The 23,660-nt window shown below is 36.5% G+C and overlaps 1 protein-coding gene across 1 annotated transcript; it reads right to left on the reverse strand.

Moving 5' to 3' along the window:
- Window positions 1–3,162: 3,162 nt before the first annotated feature.
- LOC123714264 (4-coumarate--CoA ligase 1-like) lies at window positions 3,163–20,396 on the reverse strand. Its single transcript, XM_045668471.1, has 9 exons — window positions 20,249–20,396; window positions 18,684–18,946; window positions 13,662–13,872; window positions 13,147–13,509; window positions 11,597–11,782; window positions 8,923–9,044; window positions 6,815–6,976; window positions 4,998–5,165; window positions 3,163–3,835 (listed from the first exon to the last, which is right to left on the reverse strand). The coding sequence occupies exons 2-9, from the start codon at window positions 18,873–18,875 to the stop codon at window positions 3,548–3,550; spliced, it is 1,692 nt and encodes a 563-aa protein (XP_045524427.1). The 5' UTR covers window positions 18,876–18,946; window positions 20,249–20,396; the 3' UTR covers window positions 3,163–3,547.
- Between the last annotated feature and the right edge of the window lie 3,264 nt (window positions 20,397–23,660).

Raw genomic sequence — 23,660 nt, forward strand, 5'->3', positions numbered from 1 at the left:
CAATATCTTATTAACCTGTCCTATGCTGACACCAAAAATATTCTTATTGTGCAAAAATAGTTTTAATATAAATGTGTCATGTAGAAGACAAAGTGAAATACTGTTTACATGTCAAAGGGAAGAGACTGGCTGCCCACAACACAGGGAATCCTAGTGTGGGGGCTAGTACACTTTACTTTATCTAATCCTGTATATCGTCTTTAGTAAAGATTTATTTATTTCTTTCATTTTTATTATGACCTCTGCTACCTTAGTCATTATTTTTAATTATGTATTATTTATCTTCTATTTCCATCGCTCGCAATCGCAATCCAACGCTGCGCTTTCTTATTAAGCTTTGCTTAACGCTTTAGAAGACAGTGACATCAAACGCAGAAGTAACAGCTTACTAGTAATATAGTCTATATTGCGTATCAACTTTTTAATTCAAGGCCTTTTCAACATAAATTTAGACTCGCATGGGACTCGTAGTATCGTGCGGCCTTGTCACAATTCTTTTGACCTCTGCATTATTTTTATTCTACTATCAATGTTGCACAACATAGATTTGAAACGTGTTTATGCTCGATGATTTGACTAAGACGTACATTATTAAGCATTTTAAGATGGACGAATATATGTTTAGGCTAATTTTTGATCATATAGCATATAAGTTGCATTAATATTGTTTATTAAAACCGAAACATAACAATTAAATATACAGTATTGACAATTTCCTCAACCTACATAGTAATAATACAAATAATTTTAAATAAAATAAATCAGTGGAGCTACCTTTTTTTAGGTCTGGGTCCCAGATTTCTATGAGCTGACATGATCATTCACCAATCTAACAGACAAGTAGGCCTCCTTCGCCGGACACATGCTGTCGACTTTTTGGGTCTAAGGCAAGCCGGTTTCCTCACGATGTTTTCCTTCACCGTTCGAGCGAATGTCGGTTGCGCACATAGAAAGAAAGTCTATTGGTGCACAGCTGGAAATCGATCCTACGATGAGAACCTCACGCTGAAGCCAGCTTGGCCTAGTGCCAACACTGCTCAATTAAAAATTAATCAAAAGAAAATTAAATCAAATTTAAAAAGTTTGATCTCTGTGGCAGTGTACCTTTTACGCTGGCAGCATTTTAATCTAAGACATTATTTTCGAATATGCCTCTTATAGATCCAAATCAGTTTTTTTTATAGAGGGCGCCAAACTTGCAGGAGAATCACCTGATTTTAAGTGATACCGCCGCCCATGGAAACTCAATGCCAGAGGGCGCGAGAACGTTGCCGGCCTTTTAAGAATCGTTAAACTCTTTTCTTGAAGGACCCTAAGTCGAATCGGTATACCACATAGTGGTGGTGCGAGGCAAAAACTGCCTCAACGAACTGCTGCCTCAGACAACGCTCAGTTGTGGAACGAAAATAGGTAAGGTAAGGATAAGGCTCATGTGTAAAATAAAATAAAATTGCAATTAAAATAATTTATTAAAAATCTGTAAATTCTTAAAGATAACAGTCCAAAATTTGTGCCCTAATTACAACGTTGTATAACAATTTTTTTAAAAAAATATTATGTTCACATATAAATGTACAAATTTGAACCGTGTTCAAATAATAATATATCTTAACAAAAACAGATCACTTCTTAGTGGCAATCTTTACCTCTTATTTGTTTTTGTGTTACCCTTGTACCGCTGTAAAACAGTGTAAGTTATTATACAGATACCGGCAAACTTCTTTAGCATTACACATGGGAGCGGGGGAATGTTTGCGCATGCGTACACAGCGCGGGACACAAACGTCAACTGATTTACCAATCACGCGGTCCGCAACCTCAAGGACATTAGTTCAAGATGTTTACCGGTATCTGTACAGCGCTATACCTCATAATATATGACAATTCTTCGATGTCATTCTGTAATTTGGCGCACGTTGTAGTAAATCCCCCATTCAAATTATATACCAAAGAACATATCATTTAACAAATAAATAATTCTAATATTTTGAGTATTCAAATTATATATAAGAAAAATAAAAATATTCGTCATAATTTGAAATATATAAAATGGTTAATACCTAATTTGTATATAATTTTTTAATAAACAAAATAAACATATTTATACCACAACAGTGTAATATAATATTACCCATATAAAAATTATAACTATTTGATATAATACTTTTTTAAAGTTTTGATTGAATAATAAAAAAATATCCCTTTATTAGAAGCTTAATTTAGAGAACCGTCTACCAATTTGGCTGGTGAACGAAATTGGTTTCTTTCCTAGTGAAAAGAATTCGTTAATACAAACATATGTAAAACGAAAGAATTGGCGATTAAAAAAAGTGACGGAGAGTTTATTGCCAGTTCTTCTCTTCCGTTCTACGGCCTTCATTTGAGAACTGGCAGTAAATGTAAAATTAGAAGCATTTAATGTATATTCTTTTTTTTTGTTCATAAGTGTACATTGTGTTCCTATATGAATAAATGATTTTTGACTTTGACTTTGTTATTGGAATTATGATAATTTTTATAATATGTAGAGTTCAATACAAACAAATGCTGAAGCAACCAATCACCTCCCATCCGAAATCTTCAAGGCATTCAAGGTATAGTTCTTTTGGTACCTTAGTTGGGTTGGGAAATTACTGGTCTTGTGTTATATGTTTAGAAATTATATTTCTTAGATTAGATTCTATAGATTATTAATTATCTATAATGTGATAACTTTTTATTAGATTTGTTTGTTAGTCTGAAAAAGACGCTAGTTTTGGGCTGTAATTAAAATTTCAAATCGAAGATTTTTTTGTCATAAATAAAATAACAAGCTCCAAATGTTGTTTCTTAAAAGACATATTTCAGCAACATATATTTGTGTAATTTGATGGTGTTTGAGGCTCAACTGATGTTAAGTGATACCGCCGCCCATGGACACTCTCAATGCCAGGGGACTCGCGAGTGCGTTCCCGGCCTTTTAAGAATTGGTACGCTCTTTTCTTAAAGAACCCTAAGTCGAATTGGTTCGGAAATACTTCTGTGGGCAGCTGGTGCCACATAGCGGTGGTGCGCGGCAAATATTGCCTTGAAAAACGCTCAGTCGTGGAACGGCGGACGTCGAGGTGATACAGGTGGAATTTTTCTAATAATAATAATTCGACTGCCTCGACGTCGTGATGATGAAACTCAGCTGCAGGTAAATGGTAAAAGATGCAGAGTGAACCCACATCTCTACGCATCGCCAAAGGATCAAGCCGCTCAGAGAGGGATTGGTCATCGATTTTAATTGTAAATTTTCTGTTTTCTTTAGTACAACTGTCACTGCAAGATTCTTTGAACAATTGAAAATCAGTGTTGTCAGCAATTAAAAGTTGTGTTAGGCAAAATAAATCCAAAATGGCACCAACACTATTATCAGTTTCTATAATTTTTTTACCCTTTAAATAAATATATGTTTATCTTTCTTGTCTGAATTAAATTAAACCTAAATTAAAGACTTCGCCAACACCTGTAATCATTTCAAGACGTCTAAGAAAATGCCTATACAATTTTCAAAGAAGTAAAATCAATTCAACTGCTTCAATTCCTTTCTGAGGATCTTTCCTGATGCTGTTTTCGGTATAGAATCTATAAACACGACATCATTCACATGTTTATACGAGGCTACTCTCTCGTTGACAAAGCTGGTGATGTCTTCAACATTAGCTTTGGCGTCATTTTTAAGGACTATGAAGGCCTTCGGTGCCTCCCCTTTGCTGGAATGTGGAACTCCAATGACAGCCGCGTCTTTCACTGAAGGATGGTCGCGAAGAACTGCCTCTAGCTCAGCTGGAGGTACTTGGAACCCTTTCACCTGAAATGAGGATTTTGAGGTTAGAAATTAGATAGCTCGATTCTGTTGGAAATGCTCCAATTATCTGGAAATGTTCTGATCTCGTCAATAGACCAAATAAATTCAGACTGGACCAAACCAAAATTTGATTTCTATTGTTGCGTTGGTTAATAATTGATATCTTCTATTGACAACTTCTATTACTTTTAAGAAAGTTTTTTTCTTTCTTTCTAAGAATCATAATTTATTTTGATTTTTTTAAATTTTTTATTATTAAATTTTTTCATAATTTAGATTCATTACTCAACGAATAAAAATACGAATATTGTTTCGACCAATCAGAGCTGAGCAATGCCTCGAGTGGAGTCGAGGCGATCTTCACTTTGAACAGCGCGTCCAGGGAACGTAGGGGGTTCTGATTGTGTATTCAGAGGAATATTGTGGTGATGAGACGTTGGATCAAGTTGGGTCTATGTGATTTACCTATATAAACTAGCTGCTGTGGTCTCTGGCAGAATGACCAGCGCTGTGGAATTCTGCTCCTCAGCATAATGCTGGACCAATTACGACCACAGCACACACGCATTACACAATTAAACCTTTTTCTTTAAAAAAATTGTTATCTCTCTATTATTATTCTTAATTTAATTATTTTTATTGTAATTTTATGTGTTTCTATGTGTGTTTTGTAAGTAATAAATTTTATGTCTATGATTTGTGGTTGAGTAGATTGTGATTAAATGTGAGATCGGTGCCTTGAACCCGCTGCTCGTACAATTTTAACTAAAAGTGTTATTTGTGATGTTAAAAGGAATCAATCTAAATTAAATTCTGTACTGTGTGTTTTGTTTTTTCGGTCCAAGTCAAGAGAGTTTCCTGACGATGTTTTCCTTCACCGTTCGAGCGAATGTTAATTGGCCTAATGTCTTCAGCTTGCGACTCTCATCCCTAAAGTCGTAGATTCGATCCCCGGCTGAGCACCAAAGGACTTTCTTCCTATGTTCACATTTAACATCAGCTCTAACGGCTGTAGAAGTCGACGGTGTTTGTCAGGTACAGAAGGCTGATCACCTACTTGCCTATTAGACTAACCAATCATATAACAGATACAGAAATCTGAGGCCCAGACCCAAAAAAAAAGGCTGTAGCGCCATTGATATTAGTAAGTCAATCAGATTGTTACCTTAATAAGCTCCTTAAATCTATCAACAATTTTGATGACTCCATTCTCATCAGCGACGGCGACGTCACCACTTCTAAACCAGTCACCGCTGAATGTTGCAGCATTCGCTTCAGGATTATTTCTGTATCCTCTCATGACTTGAGGACCTCGTATCAATAGTTCACCGAGCTGCGAAAATTTATTAAAAACGGGAATTAGATTGAACCATGGAATAGAACTGGCGAAGCATGTGAAGAGAAAGAAGCTGGAATTACCTAGAGTGAAGTCAAAATATCTCAACACTGATTAGACTGGTCTTGGCTTCTGCCATAAAATATATGTTTATTATGCAATATAATATACAGGTATCACTTATTCCACGTCATTAAATTTGAATCGCTTGACATTCCTACTCATCGGCAAAGAAGACAGAGGGTGTAGGGAGCCTCCGGAGTCATATTGTAATTATGACAATTATTTCTTTTTTGTTTGTGATTACTTTAAAATTGCGGTTCAAATGTATTATAAGACAGCACAAGAGCTTTTATTTTCATAATCACGACTGTTTTAAATGTAACAACTACTCTTGGATGTCATTAAAAAATGTCTAAATACATTTTTGTAAGGCAAACGGGCAGGAAGCACACCTGATGTTAAGTGATACCGCCGCCCATGGACACTCACATTACCAGAAGGTTCGCAAGTACGTAGCCTGGATTTTAAGAATTGGTACGCTCTTTTCTTGAAATCCCCAAGTCGAATTGGTTCGGGAATACTTCAGTGGGCAGCTGGTTCCACATAGTTGTGGTGTGCGAAAAACGCTGTGTTAAACACTCTACACTGAGCGTTCAATCGTGGAACGACGGACGTCGAGGTGATACGGATGGTATTTTGTATTCTGCCTTGACGTCCCATAATGAAACTTAACTGCGGCTATTAGTCCGAACAACTGAATTACGTAACTTCGTGTTAAGTCTTTTCCTAAAACTCAATTTGCCCAAATTTACACTCTTTATTCTATAAAAAAATTCTAAGCAAAATAGTGTCTTCTCTTTGGAATAATAGAAATGCTTTACAACTATTCTACTAAAATTTCCGTATCGCTACATCATGTTTCCTAAAGTGAAATACGCTCGAATTCTGGGTCTTACACACCAGTTGTTTAAATAATAATTGAAAGAAAGACCCACTAGCACTAGGATCCAAATGTACAACGGGTTTATTTATAATTATATATAATTAACATAATTATTATTATTATTCCGACAGACGTTGTCCTGTATTAACTATGAATAGTGATTTCGAATTGGTATAATTAACTAAAAATGCTTTATGATATGCAACATTCTTTGTTTGTTTTTTTCTGGCCGCATATATAATTATAACTGGCCATGTGAAAAAACATGGATTTCCAAGATTATTGCCACAAACAATTAGCGACTGTAATTATTTTACATGTATTTTATAAATATAATAACTGCGATCGAAGCATTTGTTTTAAACGATATTCAGTTTTCCTACATCCTCTTTGACGTCATTTGCAGCACGCATTCTGTCAATGTTATGTCAAACACCACAAGGTTACATTAAATAAAGTTTGAATGAAATGAAAAAAAATTGTTATAGTCACAAAAGTATTCTTAATTTTTCTGATTTTCCGCGCAATTTTCTTACTTTTTTCTTTCATAAGAACCTTCACCTGACAATAACAAACACAACAAAAAAGAATTAGCGAAATCGGTCCAGCCGTTCACGCGTGATGCCGTGACCAAGGGAAAAAGGGATTCATTCTTATATATATACATAGTCTTTTGTATTACATAATATTTAAGATTTACCTGATTAGGTCCCAAAGCCTTCAAGTCTTGGTCGACAATTTTAAGCTCCGTACTAGGTACAGCGTTGCCAACAACGCTATAGTCTGTACAATCCTTTGCTCCTATACACACAACCGGTGAAGTCTCCGTAAGGCCGTATCCTTGTCCAAAACGGATGTTCCGCTGAAAAAAGATGCGTTAAAATGTTGTATTATCTATCTTCTATATGCTACATCAGTAGTGTTGATCTAGTGGCATCAGGCTGTGAACCAATGAACTTTTTTTTCTATATGCGCATTTAACATTGGCTCGAACGGTGAAAGAAAACATCGTGAGGAAACCGGCTTGTCTTAGACACAAGAAGTCGACGGCGTGTGTCAGGCACAGGAGGATAACCACCTACTTAGACTGACAAATAATGAAAGAGATACAGAAATTTGAGGCCCAGACCTAAAAAGGTTGTATCGCCAAACATTTATTTTATCTATCTTCTATACAAAAAAGCTTCTTTTTTTTTATAAAACAGGAGGCTCATCTGATGTTAAGTCAGAGGCCATGGACACACTCAATGCCTGAGGGCTCGCGAGTGCGTTGCCGGCCTTTTAAGAATTGGTACGCTCTTTTCTTGAAGGACCCTAAGTCGAATTGGTTCGGAAATACTTCAGTGGGCGGCGCGGCAGAAATTGCCTTGAAAACGCTCAGTCGTGGAACGACGGACGTCGAGGTGATACGGGTGGAATTTTATATTCTGCCTCGACGTCCGGAGGAAACTCAGCTGCAGGTATTAATCCGAACAACTCCTATGAACACTCTACACATGGTAAATGCGGTAGAAGATGCAGTGTCTTATAATAAGAACATAAAGTTTAGCTATAAGTATCTTCTTTGAATTAATATTATAGAAATAACTCAAGGAAGTATAATATATTTATTCATTTATAAAAGTTACAGGTAAAAATAAAATCCAAGATTTAATGATACAAGCACACAACAAACATGAAGAGGGAAAAACAAAAATAATAATTATAAAACTAAAGCAAAGTTCATTTCAAAGTGTCAGGGGATCAACTGTGGATATAGTTTTGTCTTTGGTTAACATAGCTTTTGCACATTGAAAGAAAACAAATTTTTATTAAAATTATAAGTTTATAATAACACAAATAGCTTTAATCCGGTTAAAAATTTGTTTTCTTTCAACTGTGGATATCCAGACACAGCTCGGTCATAAAAATGCACAATCGGGATATCAGTGAGTTTTGGCCAAAACGCGTTCCTCTGACCAAAGAAAAATGTAACGACTCCGTACTGTAAAATCTTTTGTACCTAACTCCTCATTTCTTGGCGATTCCTTTAAGGTCTCTGCAGCTAGGCTATGGAATTCACTTCCCGTTCCTATTCGCTCAGCTCCTTCTCTATCTTCCTTTAAATTTCTTCTGTACAAACATTACCTGTCCACATCGTATCTCTAACTTTCATACTAAGTGACGTGAGATTTATCTTAAATTATTGTGATTTATGTGTCTTTTTACTTTCTTTTTTTAATGTACCTTTTTAGTTGAGTTTGTTTTTTTTTTGTTCCTGTTTAGTTTTGTTTCAATAAATGTGTATAACATGTATTTTTGCACTACTTGCCTATCTTATGTAATTTAATACATTTTTATTTTTTCTTTAGTCACAGTGGTTGCCTGGAAGAGATCGCTCGAAAGCGATAAGGCCGCCAGTTGCCCTCCTTTTGATTTATTTATGTTAATTTTTTTTATATTGTAGTGTAACGAAGTGTAAATAAATAAATATATGTACATACTGTACCCTATAGACTGCGACCCCCTTTTAAAACAATCTCCAGCTTGAGAAACGATGCCTTAGGTATCTAGAGGGTATGTATATGTTGTTATGTGCTTCATTATAACTGTGATTGGTGGACATTGAATACATGTTACTAAGTTCTACCCTCTAGTATGTAAAATGAAATACTTTTTCAAAGTGTTTTTCTTAATGTGTAAAAGCTATTTTAACAAAAGACATTCATCCGTGGAAAAAGTGTTTCGTGAGCAATTAGATTACAAAATTTTATATCAACATATACTTGACTTAAACTGAGGAAAAATTGCTAAAGATAATATTTTTACCTCTACTTTCGCAAGAAACCGATCAGCATCAGTCGCTGCCAAGGGAGCTGCACCATTTACTACGATATCTAAATATTGGTAGGTCTTTGAATTCGCCGCCGGGTGTGATGCCAGCAGAAACACTGAAATATTCGAAAAATTATCTTAAATAACTTAATTTCCCTATTAACAAATAATAATATTAAAAAATATAGCATTGAAATAGTATCATCATATCGTGGACACGTAGTGTTCAAATATTCAAATTATCTATTTATCCAACATAAATATAAAACAGGCCAGATATCATACATTTTATATATAATATTTTAAATTAATAATTAAGATATATAAAAAATAATCAAATTTTAACATCACTGCTATAAACAGCCGCCATCTATAAATTCCCTTGTTTAAATTATGTGATTTGGTTTGACTCATGAAGTCGGTTTATCGGCGGAAGACAGCTTTGATACATCCGATCCCTAAAAAAGGCGATCGCTCTGATCCGTCCAACTATCGCCCAATCGCAATAACCTCCTTGTTCTCCAAAATAATGGAAACCATTATTAACGGCCAGCTCTTGAGGTATCTAGAGGGCAGCCAGCTGATTAGCGATTCTCAGTACGGCTTTCGTCGTGGTCGCTCAGCTGGTGACCTCCTTGTATACCTTACACATAGGTGGGCAGAGGCAATTGAGTCCAAGGGGGAGGCGCTGACGGTAAGTTTGGACATAGCGAAAGCCTTCGATCGGGTGTGGCATAGAGCACTGCTCTCGAAGCTTCCAGCCTATGGGCTCCCCGAGAAATTATGCAACTGGATTTCCAGCTTTCTCGCTGATCGGAGCATTAAGGTCGTCATCGACGGAGCATGCTCCGACCTTAAACCCGTCAATGCTGGTGTCCCACAAGGCTGTGTCCTATCCCCGACCCTGTTTATTCTGCATATTAATGATATGTTGCAACTTAGCAACCTTCATTGCTATGCGGACGACAGCACTGGGGATACTTTTTACATGGGCCGGGCAGGTATTTCTCGGGCTGTTGTTGATGAGTGCCGGAACAAACTTGTGTCTGAAGTTGAAACTCTTTTACGTGGAGTCTCGGACTGGGGTAGACTAAATCTAGTCCAATTTAACCCCAAGAAGACACAAGTATGCGCGTTTTCCGCTAAAAAAACTCCCATGTCGCTACTCCCCTCTTTGAAGGCACTCTCCTTAAAGCCTCAGCTAACATCGGAATATTGGGCGTTGACATATCGAATAACGTCCAGTTTCGCGGTCATTTGGAAGGGAAGGCTAAATTAGCCTCCAAAAAGCTTGGTGTGCTCAGCAAGGCGAGACGGTACTTCACTCCGGGCCACCGCTTGCAACTCTATAAAGCGCAAATTCGGCCCCACATGGAATACTGTTCTCACCTTTGGGCGGGAGCTCCCCAGTACCAGCTCCTTCCACTAGACCGTATTCAACGAAGAGCGGTTCGAATCGTCGACGACCAATCACTTTCCGTGCGGCTTGATCCCTTGGCGTTGCGTAGAGATGTTGGGTCCCTCTGCATCTTCTACCGCATTTACCATGGGGAGTGTTCAGAAGAGTTGTTCGGTCTAATACCCGCAGCTGAGTTTCATTATCGGACGTCAAGGCAAAATACAAAATACCATCCGTATCACCTCGACGTCCGTCGTTCCACAACTGAGCGTTTTATAAGGCAGTTTTTGCCGCGCACCACCACTATGTGGAACCAGCTGCCCACTGAAGTATTTCCGAACCAATTCGACTTAGGGTCCTTCAAGAAAAGAGCGTACCAATTCTTGAAAGCCCGGCAACGCACTTGCGAGCCTTCTGGCAATGTGAGTGTCCATGGGCAGCGGTATCGCTTCACATCAGGACATAAAAAAAATATATATATTTAAATTTTAAAAAAGTTGAGAGGCTTCTCAATCCTTATACCATGTACATGTATAACCACTTTCTTAAAAACAAAATTATTAGTAACATTTCAAAACTCACATTACATAAAGTTACTAAAAATCTCAAAATATATCTTGTCAACCAATACTGATACAGAAAATATTATTATTGTACAAAAATTGTGCTTGACTATAAGATTGTGATCATGAAACAGATACAGAAGTCGGCCCAGACGTAAAAAGGTTGTAGCGCCACTGATTTTATTTTATTTATCCAAACGCGTGACAAAACGCGTCGTGTAATAAGCAGTTAGACTGTAATCTCAAGATTTTTTTTAACTTAGAGTCAACTAGTGGGTAGAGAAACGTCGAAATTATGAGAATGAAACACGTATTAAAAATAAAAATTGTTGTTTAACTCGTACTTAAAACCTTTAAGGATTATTGTTTTTATATTTGATTATGTAAGGTTGACGGAAATAATATATAAATTCAATGATCGGAAAAATAAATAATTGTCGTTGTTCTTTTTATTTATAATATTATTATGAGTAACACTTGTAAGTTACAAACCACAGCGGTATAGTAATGTTACATATTGCGACTATATTATATTATTTTGTAAAATAAAGAAATAAAAAATCCTTCATTATTCTATTTGGATTGGTTTGTTGATAATAATTTTGTTGACCTGCCTGCTAATTGGTGATGGCGTATCGAGGCTTTCGAAGACGCGTCTCCCAAAAGACGTTGTTAAATATTTTGGTCGGATTTTATTCTAACTTACCTATTGGAGGAGCACAGAACAGAACATTAACTTTGAACTTTTCAAGAGCGTGTAGAAATTCCTCTGGCTGGAATTTCGGAACCGCAACCAACTTGATTCCCTGCGACATCTTGTGGAACATCAGCACGGATGCTGAATAAATATGGAAGTATGGCAGAACCGCTATAACCGAATCTTGGTGTTTTGCTGTAATTTTAATTTTAATTATTTACTTATCCATAAAGCAGAATCAGTGCAAATGCGTTCTTTTAACAAAACCTTCGTGTCTTTCTAACAAATTGTGATTACGCTGTGCTGGAAAGAGACAAAAGAGCACTTTAGTTTAAAGGCTGTGTTTTTTATTGTTAAAATAAACCAAAGGTACTACATTACAACTACGAGAGCACTGTACTCGAATTGAAAAATTTACGTAAATAACGAATAACGTAATTATGCTATTCTGTGCCCTTGTAAGTGAACTCAAATCAATCAATCAATCAAAATATGTTTTATCAGTTTAGATGCGTCTTAGCGCATGCTTATGAATGTCAAAAACGTTTACAAAATTTGTGAACGAGAAAGACTACGGTATCCGTTCGCAAGAAACTCAGCAAAACTGAACCTGGGATATACGACTTGTTATAAACCATTTTTTTTAACACAACAGGTAGCAAACTGGCCGGAGGCTCAACCGCCAAGGGTAGAATTGCTTTGCCAACCTCCTGAAAGGTAAACTCTTTTCTTGAAGCACTTTAAGTCGAAGTATTTTATGGGACAGGCCAAGGTCATGTCCAATATCGTAGATGGTTAAAATAAACCGTAATATCCAATAAATAGATAATATGTGTAATGTCTCTACAAAAGAAAGCCATATTTATTTTGGCGATGGAGATTTCCCGTGTCAGTTAATATGAATTAAATATATAGTAATACATTTAGGAGCTTTGATTCTCTCAAGTGACCAAAATTTTTCATTTTTTTTTTGTTTAATGTTTTTCGATTTTTATTTATTATTATTATATGCGTTATGAATATTGTAAATACTTTATTATGTAATTATTAAAGATAAAGGAAAAAATAAATAACACTTATTTTTATTCTTTTGTTTATAAACAATATTTTGTGTATAAATACATATAAGAATTTCACGGAAGACTTTACAATTAACAAAATATTTTGTTTTAGACACGCTTTAGAGACTAATATTCAAAATTTAATTTATGACTGACATTCCTAATTATTATTAAATCAAGAGACCACAACCATCTCCAATTGGTTTAAATTTCTAATAATAATTTTGATATGTGTTAATATAATTCTGGTGCATGCTAGAATACCAATATATATGAGATTAAGTTATCGTTTCCATAAACCAGGAAATATCCAACACAATTTCATACGGTCCTTCAAGAGCGTACCAATTTTTCAAAGACCGACAACGCATTTGCCTTCAATGTTAGTGTCCATGGACGGCAATATCACTTAACATCAGATGAGCATCCTGCTCTTGTCTCCAGTTATATAAAAACAATATGATTAATGAGTTCGATTAAAAAAAATTAAAAGATTACCTGTAGTTTCATTGTGACACATTATCTGCGGCTCATTAATTTGTTCACAATTAGAAATAATGTTTTTATGCGTCAGTTCAACGCCTTTCGGTAGCCCAGTTGTTCCACTTGAATAAGGGAGAAAGCAAATGTCATTTATATTTCTTTTCACTTCTTTAAGACACGATTTGTCAACGTGAACATCTTCGCTTAGTTCATTAAATGCTATTGTTCCATCAGTTATAGATTCTCCGTTTGTTTTTACAACTATTATTGGTAAATTAAGTTTGGCCATTTTTAAAGCATCTCTAACCACACGAACTCTCTCTGGAAGTGTCACAACAACTTTCGCATCGGACATCAGAAGTTGACGTTGGATTTCATCTGAAATTTAAACTTTGTATAGCCTTGTTTTTATAACAAAAACGTAACTCATAAAAAATTATGATACATCTGAAATCTGAATTCGATTCCCAAAAAATTAAAACGTTTAGTTCAAGATTCCAATTACGTTTAATAGTTAAATAACAACGTACGTGCAGTGTAAATAGGATTGACAGTTGTAATAACTCCGCCAGCTGCCAAAATACCCAAAGCAACCAGTGGAAAATCGGGGATATTAGGAAGGATAACCGCAACTGTGTCGCCATCATGAATATTTAATTTTCTCCTGAGATTAGCAGCGAACGTATTTGATAATTTGAATGCTTGTTCATAGGTGTATCCACGTCCAGTGGCTGAACATATCTGCAATTATACATGTATTCAAGAAAATTATTTAGATCGAAAATAAGCTTTCAGTAGGGCTGATTTCTCTTTTTATCAAACTTCACCTACTCAAATATTCAGGAAAATTATGATTTGATCATTTATTTATTCATCTGTTAAAGTGGATAATTATTTCTTCAAATAGCAATCATGATCGAGGATTTCAAGCGTAATTTTGATTTTTGAGTCAATATTTTGACTGAAGCGAATTGTTGGGCGTGAGCGTCAGTTACATGGCAACAGGTGGTGGTGACAATCAACAAAACGCAGAAATAACACCAGCATTGTTAATGGAAACAAACGCAAATCGTTCAGATGGTATGTAGTAGTAAACTAACAAAGAAATTATGCTTCCTTTGAGTAAGTACCTAGTATAGAATTCTTGAAAAGAACTAGATTATTTATAGAAGGGTTCAAGTGCCCACGAACTAAGGACACACATCGTTATCTATGAAGAAATAATAATAGAAGCATTAGCTAAAGCTTCAGGGGAGTGATTTGATAACGGAATTTTAAATTTAAGTCTCAAGCACCAACTACTCTAACTGAACAAATTGGGCCTTACCAAATAGATCAATATCAACTGCAGACTGTTTCTGCAGAGCCAGTCTTAAAAAGAATAAAATATGTGAATTGGAAGTTGCAATTTTACAGGAAAATCTTACGTAAACAAAAGCACTGGCCGATAAAGGTCAAAGTAATTTGGATGCTGGTGTTTTATAAATCATATTAATACTACAGTCTGTTAAAGTTGACTTAAAGTTGATTTTTTCTATTTTGTTTTAAAAGTAGCAGTTGTTTGTAATGTACCATAAAGTAATTTGTGTACATTGTTACAGTTCTATTTACTAATTACATAAGTAAATACTGTTTTAGATATAATATGTTATATTCAGTTTTTTTTACATGTGTCTTCATGAAACATTACAATACTAATAGGCCAAAACCATTTCGTTCCTAGAGCAAGACTTGAGTGTGAACTACATTGTTCCAAGAATTCATGAAAATGTATGTTTATAGTAAAAACTTTCATTAACCTAGTATTAGTTGGTATTCTTGTTAGGCTTTGGTTATCCTGTCCGATAACATGATTAAAATTTTTAATCATAAAATTATGTGAGAATGTTCCATTACATTAATCTTTATTGTGTTTTGCTGTGTATTCATAATACACATTATTGAAAATAATTGTTTTATAATAATATACCCTATTATATAAGCTTGAGAATCAATTGACCTCGATGATGGGATGCTTTTTCTATCATGATCTATTTTTATATTAAATATCTTTAGGGAAAGGAAGAATCTCTGTAATAAAAAGCTTTGTTGTACTTTGAAACAATGAAATCTTCTCCATATGCCAAATGGAAATGTAAGTTATAACTCTTGTACGACTATGAACAATATTGTGTCTTTCCTCAGCAAGACATGTTGGCTTCACAATAACAGCAGCAGTATTGTTCCAGAAAATATAATAACCCTTCAATGATCATGATTTTAGATAGAAGAGATATATTTAAAAAAAAAATTTAATACTCAATGATACGGTTAAGTTGTTTTATTCTAGCCTAATCCTAAAAACAGCTCGACTGCTACATGTGACTTTATCTGTCCGTTTGAATTAGATGCTATATCAATGAATACATAAACGAAACCCTTAATCTATGACTATTTACCAAAAAAAAACACTAAATTTAAAAAAAATTAAGCAAAGGCGCTAAGCATTATTTTTTTATTTCATACCACTTTGTTTTATTTTAAGTAAAATCATAACAAACGTATCAAAAACAACACTTACGTTTTGTACAAATCTTACAGTAAAAAACAGTAAAGGGTTTTGTGTTTTTATATAACTATACAACGTACCAATATGCGTACGGTAGTCGTGAGTTGAAACTTTAAATGTTATTCGTAAGCTCTATCGCACATTAACGATAGTTTGGACTTTGGAAAAGCTTTGACATTCCAAATTTCTTTTATAGTTTACTACTGCACTAACTCTATTTAGACACGACACATATTCAAACTTCAAACTTCCCTGCAGTGATGCCAACTTCTACGGAATGTTGTCCTACGACCACCTTCAAATACCCCTAAATATAAATTAAAAACCCCCAAATGTTTTATTGTACCGGTTTGATAATAATATCAAATAAAAATAAAAAATCAATGGCGCTACAACCTTTTTAGGTCTGGGCCTCAGATTCTGTATCTGTTTCATGATCATTTGTTAATCGAATAGGCAAGTAGGTCATCAGCCTTCTGTGCCTGACGCACGCCGTCGACTTTTTGGGTCTAAGCAGGTCGGTTTCCTCACGATGTTTTCCTTCACCGTTCGAGCTAATTAAATGCGCACATAGAAAGAAAATCCATTGGTGCACAGCCGGGGATCGAACCTACGACCTCGGGGATTAGCGTCGCACGCTGAAGCCACTAGACCAACACTGCTCTCAGGTAATTTCTAATATGAATTGAAAATACATTTACATAAAATAGCTGTTGTTGTTATGCGGCTGCAATTTACACATAGAATTTCAAAAGCTAATATGTATTAAGTATTGATGATTATATTTCTCAACCTTTTTCTTGACATTTAGTTTTTCTTATGTTTTTTCTGGGATTCTTTTTATATATTATTTTTAGAGTTTTTTGTGACTTTCTAAACGTTGAGCTATTTCTAGATTGGAGTTTATATTTATTTAAGTTTGTTGGTTGGGTTCGAGGATTAATATAAATTAAATACATACGAACGATATTAAAAAAAGTCCCCCAAAATAACCTCCTGGACATCTTGTTTTCCCCAAAACATAAGGGGAAAGCCCACAAGTTGGCACTTTAGTTCAAAACATGCCCACGGAGGGTTTCGTACTATGACTTTTCTATAACTATAGCTTTTCGATTTTGAGTATTATTCCCGCCTTGATCTCAGCTGTATATGTCGGTGCTAACTAGCTTAATTAGTACAATGTTAATCTAATACAGTGGTATAATTCTATGGTCTTTAATGATATAAAGACGGATAACGGAAATTAGTCAAAATACTTGTTGTTGACAAAATAATTTAGGTAAAGTTTTAACGGTACAGTAGGTATTTAGTAAACATATTAGAGTGATTAAAAATTCGGTAAGACAATAAACACATCAATTTTGTATGATAAATTTTAAATTACTTATTGTCTATCCATTTTAAATGGTTTAGGCCTCTACATTTATATATTTAATTAAACAAATAATAAATATAATATTTTTATCAACATAATAATAATTGTAAAATTTATCGTCCAATTTACCTAGATAAACGAGCATTGTTATCATGGCAACACCTAAATAACTACGATTATTTTTATTATGGATCAAAATTATTTTCGAGTAACACACATGACGTCATAGGATTCCAATATTGAGCATATACAAAATTTGAATCGGTTGTTCATATAAATTATATGCAGGAATATTTTGCATTATCGCCATCCTTATTAAAATTACTTTCCAAATAATCTAATTTGATTCCACCGTCACGTACACGGAATAAATAATAAGAACCATGTGGCGCTACCCTACTAACTGTAGCTGGAAGGAAAACTCTTGGTCCAAAAAGGAAAATGGAGTTGGAGAAGGAGAAATGAGGAGATAGTATCGCCACCCAACGTCATAGGAACTTGTCTTGGACTCGTCACCTAAAGAGAATCAGGGAAAGATATCAAGAAAGCATATCTGGGTATAACAATGGGCCATCGGTCTGTCAGCCGGCCCAGATATCGCTAGAAAGACGCCGTGGAAATGTGCTCGCGGAAGCCATCCATTACCAATTCCATTCTTATTATGTCATATCATCTTCGTTAATGGATATTGCTGTCTGTCTGTTTTGTCTGAAAAAAATATCTTGGCTATATAGTGTAGACACAACATATTTTAATGGACAAGTGTGTATTCACACACACAAACAAGTGCATTATCTATGAATGGGACGTACGATCGGAGTAGAACGAGAGTAGGGCTGAACACTTAAATTCATGCCCAGTCTTGTTTTTAAACACTCTGAATTCACTCACTGAATTTTCGGTTGTGAGTCACGAGACCTTATGATTTGCTTACTTCACGAGTCTGTCCGAAATCCCATATAAATGACTCAGTTGCATGGTTTTCATCAATTGAAAGGTCTTTTAAAAACTCCATCGTGCTTCTTCATTGTAACTTTTAAATGCACTTTGAAGGTTATTTAATTAATTAAATAAAAATGTTAATTCTGTTGAGACAAGTTAATTCAGTCAGTCGGACAAGTTAGTTTTTTAAGATCTTAATAGCGAAATTGTTAACTTCAATGTTCAAGGTTTATCCAATCTTCGACGATGTCCGACCTTTGTACAACCATGTTTTGGGTTCACAGAATACATTAACACGAATCTATAAACGATTTCTTAATTAACCTGCTTACTATACACAGCTTACAGGTATCTACTTCCATATTTAACATTAAATATCTATTTAAAAATGCAAAATCAAGTAAAGAAATATATTTATTTCTTCGACAATAAACTGTATATATAAATCCATAGTACATTTCTATTTATTTTTTATCGCATTTGCTTTAATATTGATGAAATTCAATGTATCAGTAACCAACAAAATAAAATACGTTTTGATTATAAACATAACAAAATATGTTGTAGCGTTTATAAGAAACTGGTTTATTGTTGACATACAGATTACAGATTGAAAATTGTTATTTGGCTTCTACCACGTTTGTATACATTCGTTACACAGTATTATATTATTTATAATTAACTTACCGAAGCTGTCCTTTCGGGCCATTTATCCAAATTTTGCCATATATATTCGTAAACTGTAATATTTGGTATGTCCTTTATCTTTTCATATGGCGAATTCATTATTCCATCACTAGTCCACACACTATTATATCTAACACAAGGTTCATTAAACTTATTAAATGTCCGTTTGAGTAGACGCAAACTCCTCGCCATTTTGATACGACTGTACGCCTTGCTGATGTTTCAATAACTGAAGCTCGTGCTAACTGGCAACGGCTAATTATCTGTAAGAAAACGCAAATCTATTTGTTTAACACGCCATCTAAAGATATCATAAAAAATGTGTTCGTGTGTTGTTTTTTTTTGGTAGTTTTATGACTACAATAGTATATTATTATTATTTATTTAATACCTATAACCTTTCATATACTTATTTGCGTTCGGAGATAAGAGAGACATTGTGCCTTAGAAGCACATTACTTATCTGGTATGAAACTTTATTCTTAAACGTATTCATACGTTTATTAGAGTTATATATAAAAAACCTATCGCTTTAATATTTGCTAGTAGAAGAATTACTTATATAAATTAAATTCTACATACATTTGTATGGCAATTTAAATATTTTAAAATTTAAATTAATTTAAAGTCCTCCAAGCGTTGATCAAAATCCATATCGTAAGACTGCCCAGACTATGTTGGACGCACATTTGACTGATACAAGGCTTGTACTTGTTGAAATTGTTGTGTGTAAAAAACAATTTAATTCGTGCTAATCTTAGACCCTTGTCATATAATTTTAATAACATAACAATAGATATATATTTCTTAGAATTTAATACTTACATTTGAAAAATACTAAATCTTTGTTTGGATGCCCAATTATAATAATAATAAATTGGACCGTACTGAAGTTTGCTTTACTTATTAAAATTATAAGCAAAACTGTGGCAGGAATCTGCTTGATGGCTCATAGGGGATTCATAGATATATTCATTTGCAGATATTGCATTATTCTACTTGTTACAGATGATAATGAACGTGTAGACAGATAACAAAAGGTAAAGTTGTTCAATACATTAATGGGACGACGTACATATAATTTGCATTTTGTTATTGCTTGGTGGCAGACCATATCTCAAGAAACTTTGATTCTAATAACTCTAAATACTTTTAATAATTTGATAATGATGACTTGACAATCAACAACCAAAAAAAATACTTACCAAGTTAGTACTAGTATAAGAGTAGTAGGTAGTGAGAGAATGAATCAAATATTACTGTTCTTAAAAAAATATATTTATAAATCTACCAGAATTATCTATTTAAAAATACGAAAAATACCTAAATAACGTATTGCTATCTCATGCATCGCCTGACTATAAATATTATGCCAGTGATCGTTGTTATTCAAGTATTGTAGACATGAGTTTTGATACTTATTAATAGCCGGTTTGTAGACAATATCCGAACGTTATAAATGATTACTATCATATTTTTAACACTAGATTAAATATATATGTATATAAAAAGACAATGGCAGTTTTAAAACTTGCTACATACTAAAACTCGTACTAAATACTTACGATATTTAAGTTTGTTATTGCTTAATCGTTGTAGATAAAACATTCACAATATCACTGACTCATGCTGCTATATTTAAACTATATTAAAATTTACTGTGATTTACGCAATTGAATGTCGTACATGCGCGGTCAGAACCAAACTGAAACTGATTACTAAACGTGTTGCTTTGTGTGAGTATTTGTTTCAAACAGTTCTTTGTTTATATGTTACTTGCTCAGAGGAGACTCGTTTAACTGTCCTATGCCGTAACTAGAATTTAGCGTTTCTAAATTTTCGATTCTGTTCCCTTTGGAGTGGAGACTTTTGGGCCGTGGGGTTCAAGCGCACTGGCGCTAATTAAAGATTAAGGTTAGCGCCAGAGCTGGTGCTTTCCTCCTTCAAAGATAAATATCTCAATACAGTGAGGAAATGCTTCCAGCGTTATTGGTACGCTGCCACAGGGACTAAACTTTTTAAATTAGTTTTAATTTTCTTTTTGTTAATTTTTAATTATTTATATTATCACTTGTAGGTTGCGTTAATCGTTAATTTAAATTACTGTATATTTATTGTTATATTTAGGTTTTAATACACTACCTACATATTTTTTTTATATTTAAAGATCAAAAGTAAAATATACTGTAGGTGATTAGTACGTGTTGTAATGAAACAGTGATGTGTCCTGACAAGGACAGTTGTAAACGTTATCGTCATGAAACAATAATTTGTTCTGAAAAGAACAGTTAATTGGCGTTATCGTTAGACCACGATATCGAACTGTTCTGACAAGAACACGTTCGTACCCTTCGACGGTATCGCGCAGAAAAGGACAACTTTTTGCCTTTTTTTTTTTGAAGAAGGAATCTCGCTATTGGCCTTAAGGGCCTTTACAGCTCAGCTCGGGCTGTTTTGGCGAGCGAAGCTCGGCCAGAATGGCGTTTTATCCCGCGGGTAGCGCAAGGGCGTCTCCTGTGAGACTCGAACCTCGGCTTGGGCCGTCGCGGGGCGGTCAATCGCCTGAAGGGCAGGACGGAAGCTCACTGGAGTGAGCGAAGTGCGAAGTAAAGGTCCTCGCCTTCCCCGGTGAAGGCGGTTTTTTACCCTAATCTGTGATTGGCTATTTTTATTATTTTTGGCCGCGCGGGCGGCTTTTAATTTATCGTTTGCTACGGTAATTGGATCATCCGGATCCGTTAGTATGGGTCGGGGCCTCCTACGAGCCTTTTTTGTCGGGAAGGGGTAATAGTTGATGCTATTACGCACCAGCGGATTGGGATGGTGTTTAGCCTTGTCAAAGTGGCGTGTGGACGCCAACTTCATCCATTGGGCTATGGTAGGGAGCTCCAGGTCGTGGTGGAGATCGACGTTTCTCACATAGAAGGGCGCACCGGTACCTGTAGCCGGTGAATATAGGAAGGGGCACAATGCGCAAAGACTACGCTAGCGTATGTCATGCACGGACGGATGCAGGCCTTGTACAGGGTCACCTTGTGTCTGAGAGACATGTGACTCCTTTTATTTAGGAGGAAATGGAGGCGAGAGAGGACAAAATAGGCCTTCTTGCGAACGGCGGCTATGTGCTTACAGAAAGACATGCCGCTATCGAGCGTGACTCCTAGATATTTAACGGACTTTTGCCATGGGATGGCTAGCCCGTATAGGGTTACCTCTGTCTTGAGGTGAAATTTATCCCTAGCGTTAGCACCGAGGTTGCCCCTGGCAAAGAGAACTGCTACGCTTTTCTCGGGATTTATTTGGAAGCCCCATTTCCGTAACCATTCGCCTAACGACGTGGTAGCGGTCTGGAGTCTGTCCACGATGACACCTCTATCTTTGTGGGTGGTATAGAGAGCGGTGTCATCGGCATAGAGGGCTAGCTCCACATTGGGAGCCCTAGGGATGTCGCCGGTATACAGCGTGAACAGAAGGGGCGAGAGGACCGAGCCCTGAGGGACTCCGGCCATGATGGGGCGAGGAGACGATAACGTTCCTTCTACGCGATAGCGCATTGAGCGGTCGGACAAGAAGTCGTGTACGATACGCACGAGTCTTAGTGGCACATTAAGGTGGTAGAGCTTTTAAACCAAGCCGTTGTGCCAGACCTTGTCAAAAGCTTTCGCTATGTCGAAGAAGAGCGCACCCGTGGCTCTCGGTTTCAGGGAGCTATTCATCCCGGAGAGGATGTGCTCCGTGATTCGATGGACTTGATGAACGCACGAGTGGGCCGGCCTGAAGCCAAACTGCTCATCGGGAATGAGCCCCTTATTTAGGGCAAAGTCTAGGAGGCGCTTTTTAAGTACCTTCTCGTAAAGCTTGCTAAGCGTATTGAGAAGGCTGATAGGGCGGTAACTGGTGGGGTTGTAACGGGGTTTGCCAGGTTTGTGAATACCAATGACAATGGCCTCTTTCTACTGCGCCGGGAAGGGCAGCCTTGAGAGGGGGCATGGACGCCACCGTGTCGGTTTTAAGGGAACGCGCGAGAGACCAATAGGCCGTGTGCGAAGGTGACAATTCGCTGGTAAGACGGTCCCAGCGTTCGTTTCTAATTTCCCGCATACGCTCTTTGACTCGGCGCTGCGAGACGCGGAGTGCTCTGCGGTTTTCGTCGGTCGGTGCTCTGGCGAAGGCGCGAGTCGCCGCGTTCTTCTCGGTCATTAGACGCCTCGCGTCCGGGGGAAGCTCCCAGCGTTGAGCGAACTCATCTGGGACCTTCCGGGACGACTCGGCGACCTTGGTCTGAATGTGATTAGTGACCGAGGAGATCGCGTCTAACGCGTGAGTGGACGAGACTAAACTGTCGGGGACATTTGGGAGGGCAGAGGTGTCGGCGGGCTTGAGGGCCTCGTCTAACTTCTGCCAGTCGACAATGGACTTGAACCTCTTCTCTCGAGTGTTAGGAGGGCCGAATTCAAAGTGATCCGAGTCTAACTCGTGTAACGTCTCTACGCTTCGCGGCTGTAGGGCCACGTTACGTAAAACCGCTACGTCTATGACGTCCGTTGAGAGAAGGCCGTTGCCTGTTATGCCACGGCGAGTCGGTTGTATGGGGGCAATGACGTTGAAATTGAGCACGTCTATAAGCCTATTAAGGGATAACCCATTAGGGTTCTGTTTTGAGCTATTCCAGACCCCGTGTTTGCTATTGAGATCCCCGACTAATAAGACCGAGGGGCCCATCGCAAATAGGGTTCTGAGATCGCTCTCTAGTATGTCCTTGGTGGGAGGGAGGTACACCGACGCGATAATAATCGGCTGATGGCCGGTCATGGCTACGCGCAACACAGAGCACTCTATGTTGGTAAGGGAGGGCGGGTCTAACGGCGAGCAGTGAAGCGCTCGTCTATAATAAATGAGCGTACCGCCTTTCGCCGTAGGTCGGTCGTTTCGCACTACGTTGTAATTCGCGAATCTGGGAGCGCGAACGCTGGGCTT

The sequence above is a fragment of the Pieris brassicae genome, chromosome 9, assembly GCF_905147105.1.
Source record: "Pieris brassicae chromosome 9, ilPieBrab1.1, whole genome shotgun sequence".
NCBI classification, from domain to species: Eukaryota; Metazoa; Arthropoda; class Insecta; order Lepidoptera; family Pieridae; genus Pieris; species Pieris brassicae.

Coding starts and splice junctions, on each gene's coding strand:
- LOC123714264 (XM_045668471.1), bottom strand. CDS start 18,875: ATGGCGAGGAGTTTGCGTCTACTCAAACGGACATTTAATAAGTTTAAT. Junction 6,977..8,922: donor GGTTTCTTGCGAAAGTAGAG/GTAAAAATATTA, acceptor ATCTTTTTTCAG/CGGAACATCCGTTTTGGACA. Junction 3,836..4,997: donor GATTTAAGGAGCTTATTAAG/GTAACAATCTGA, acceptor TCCTCATTTCAG/GTGAAAGGGTTCCAAGTACC.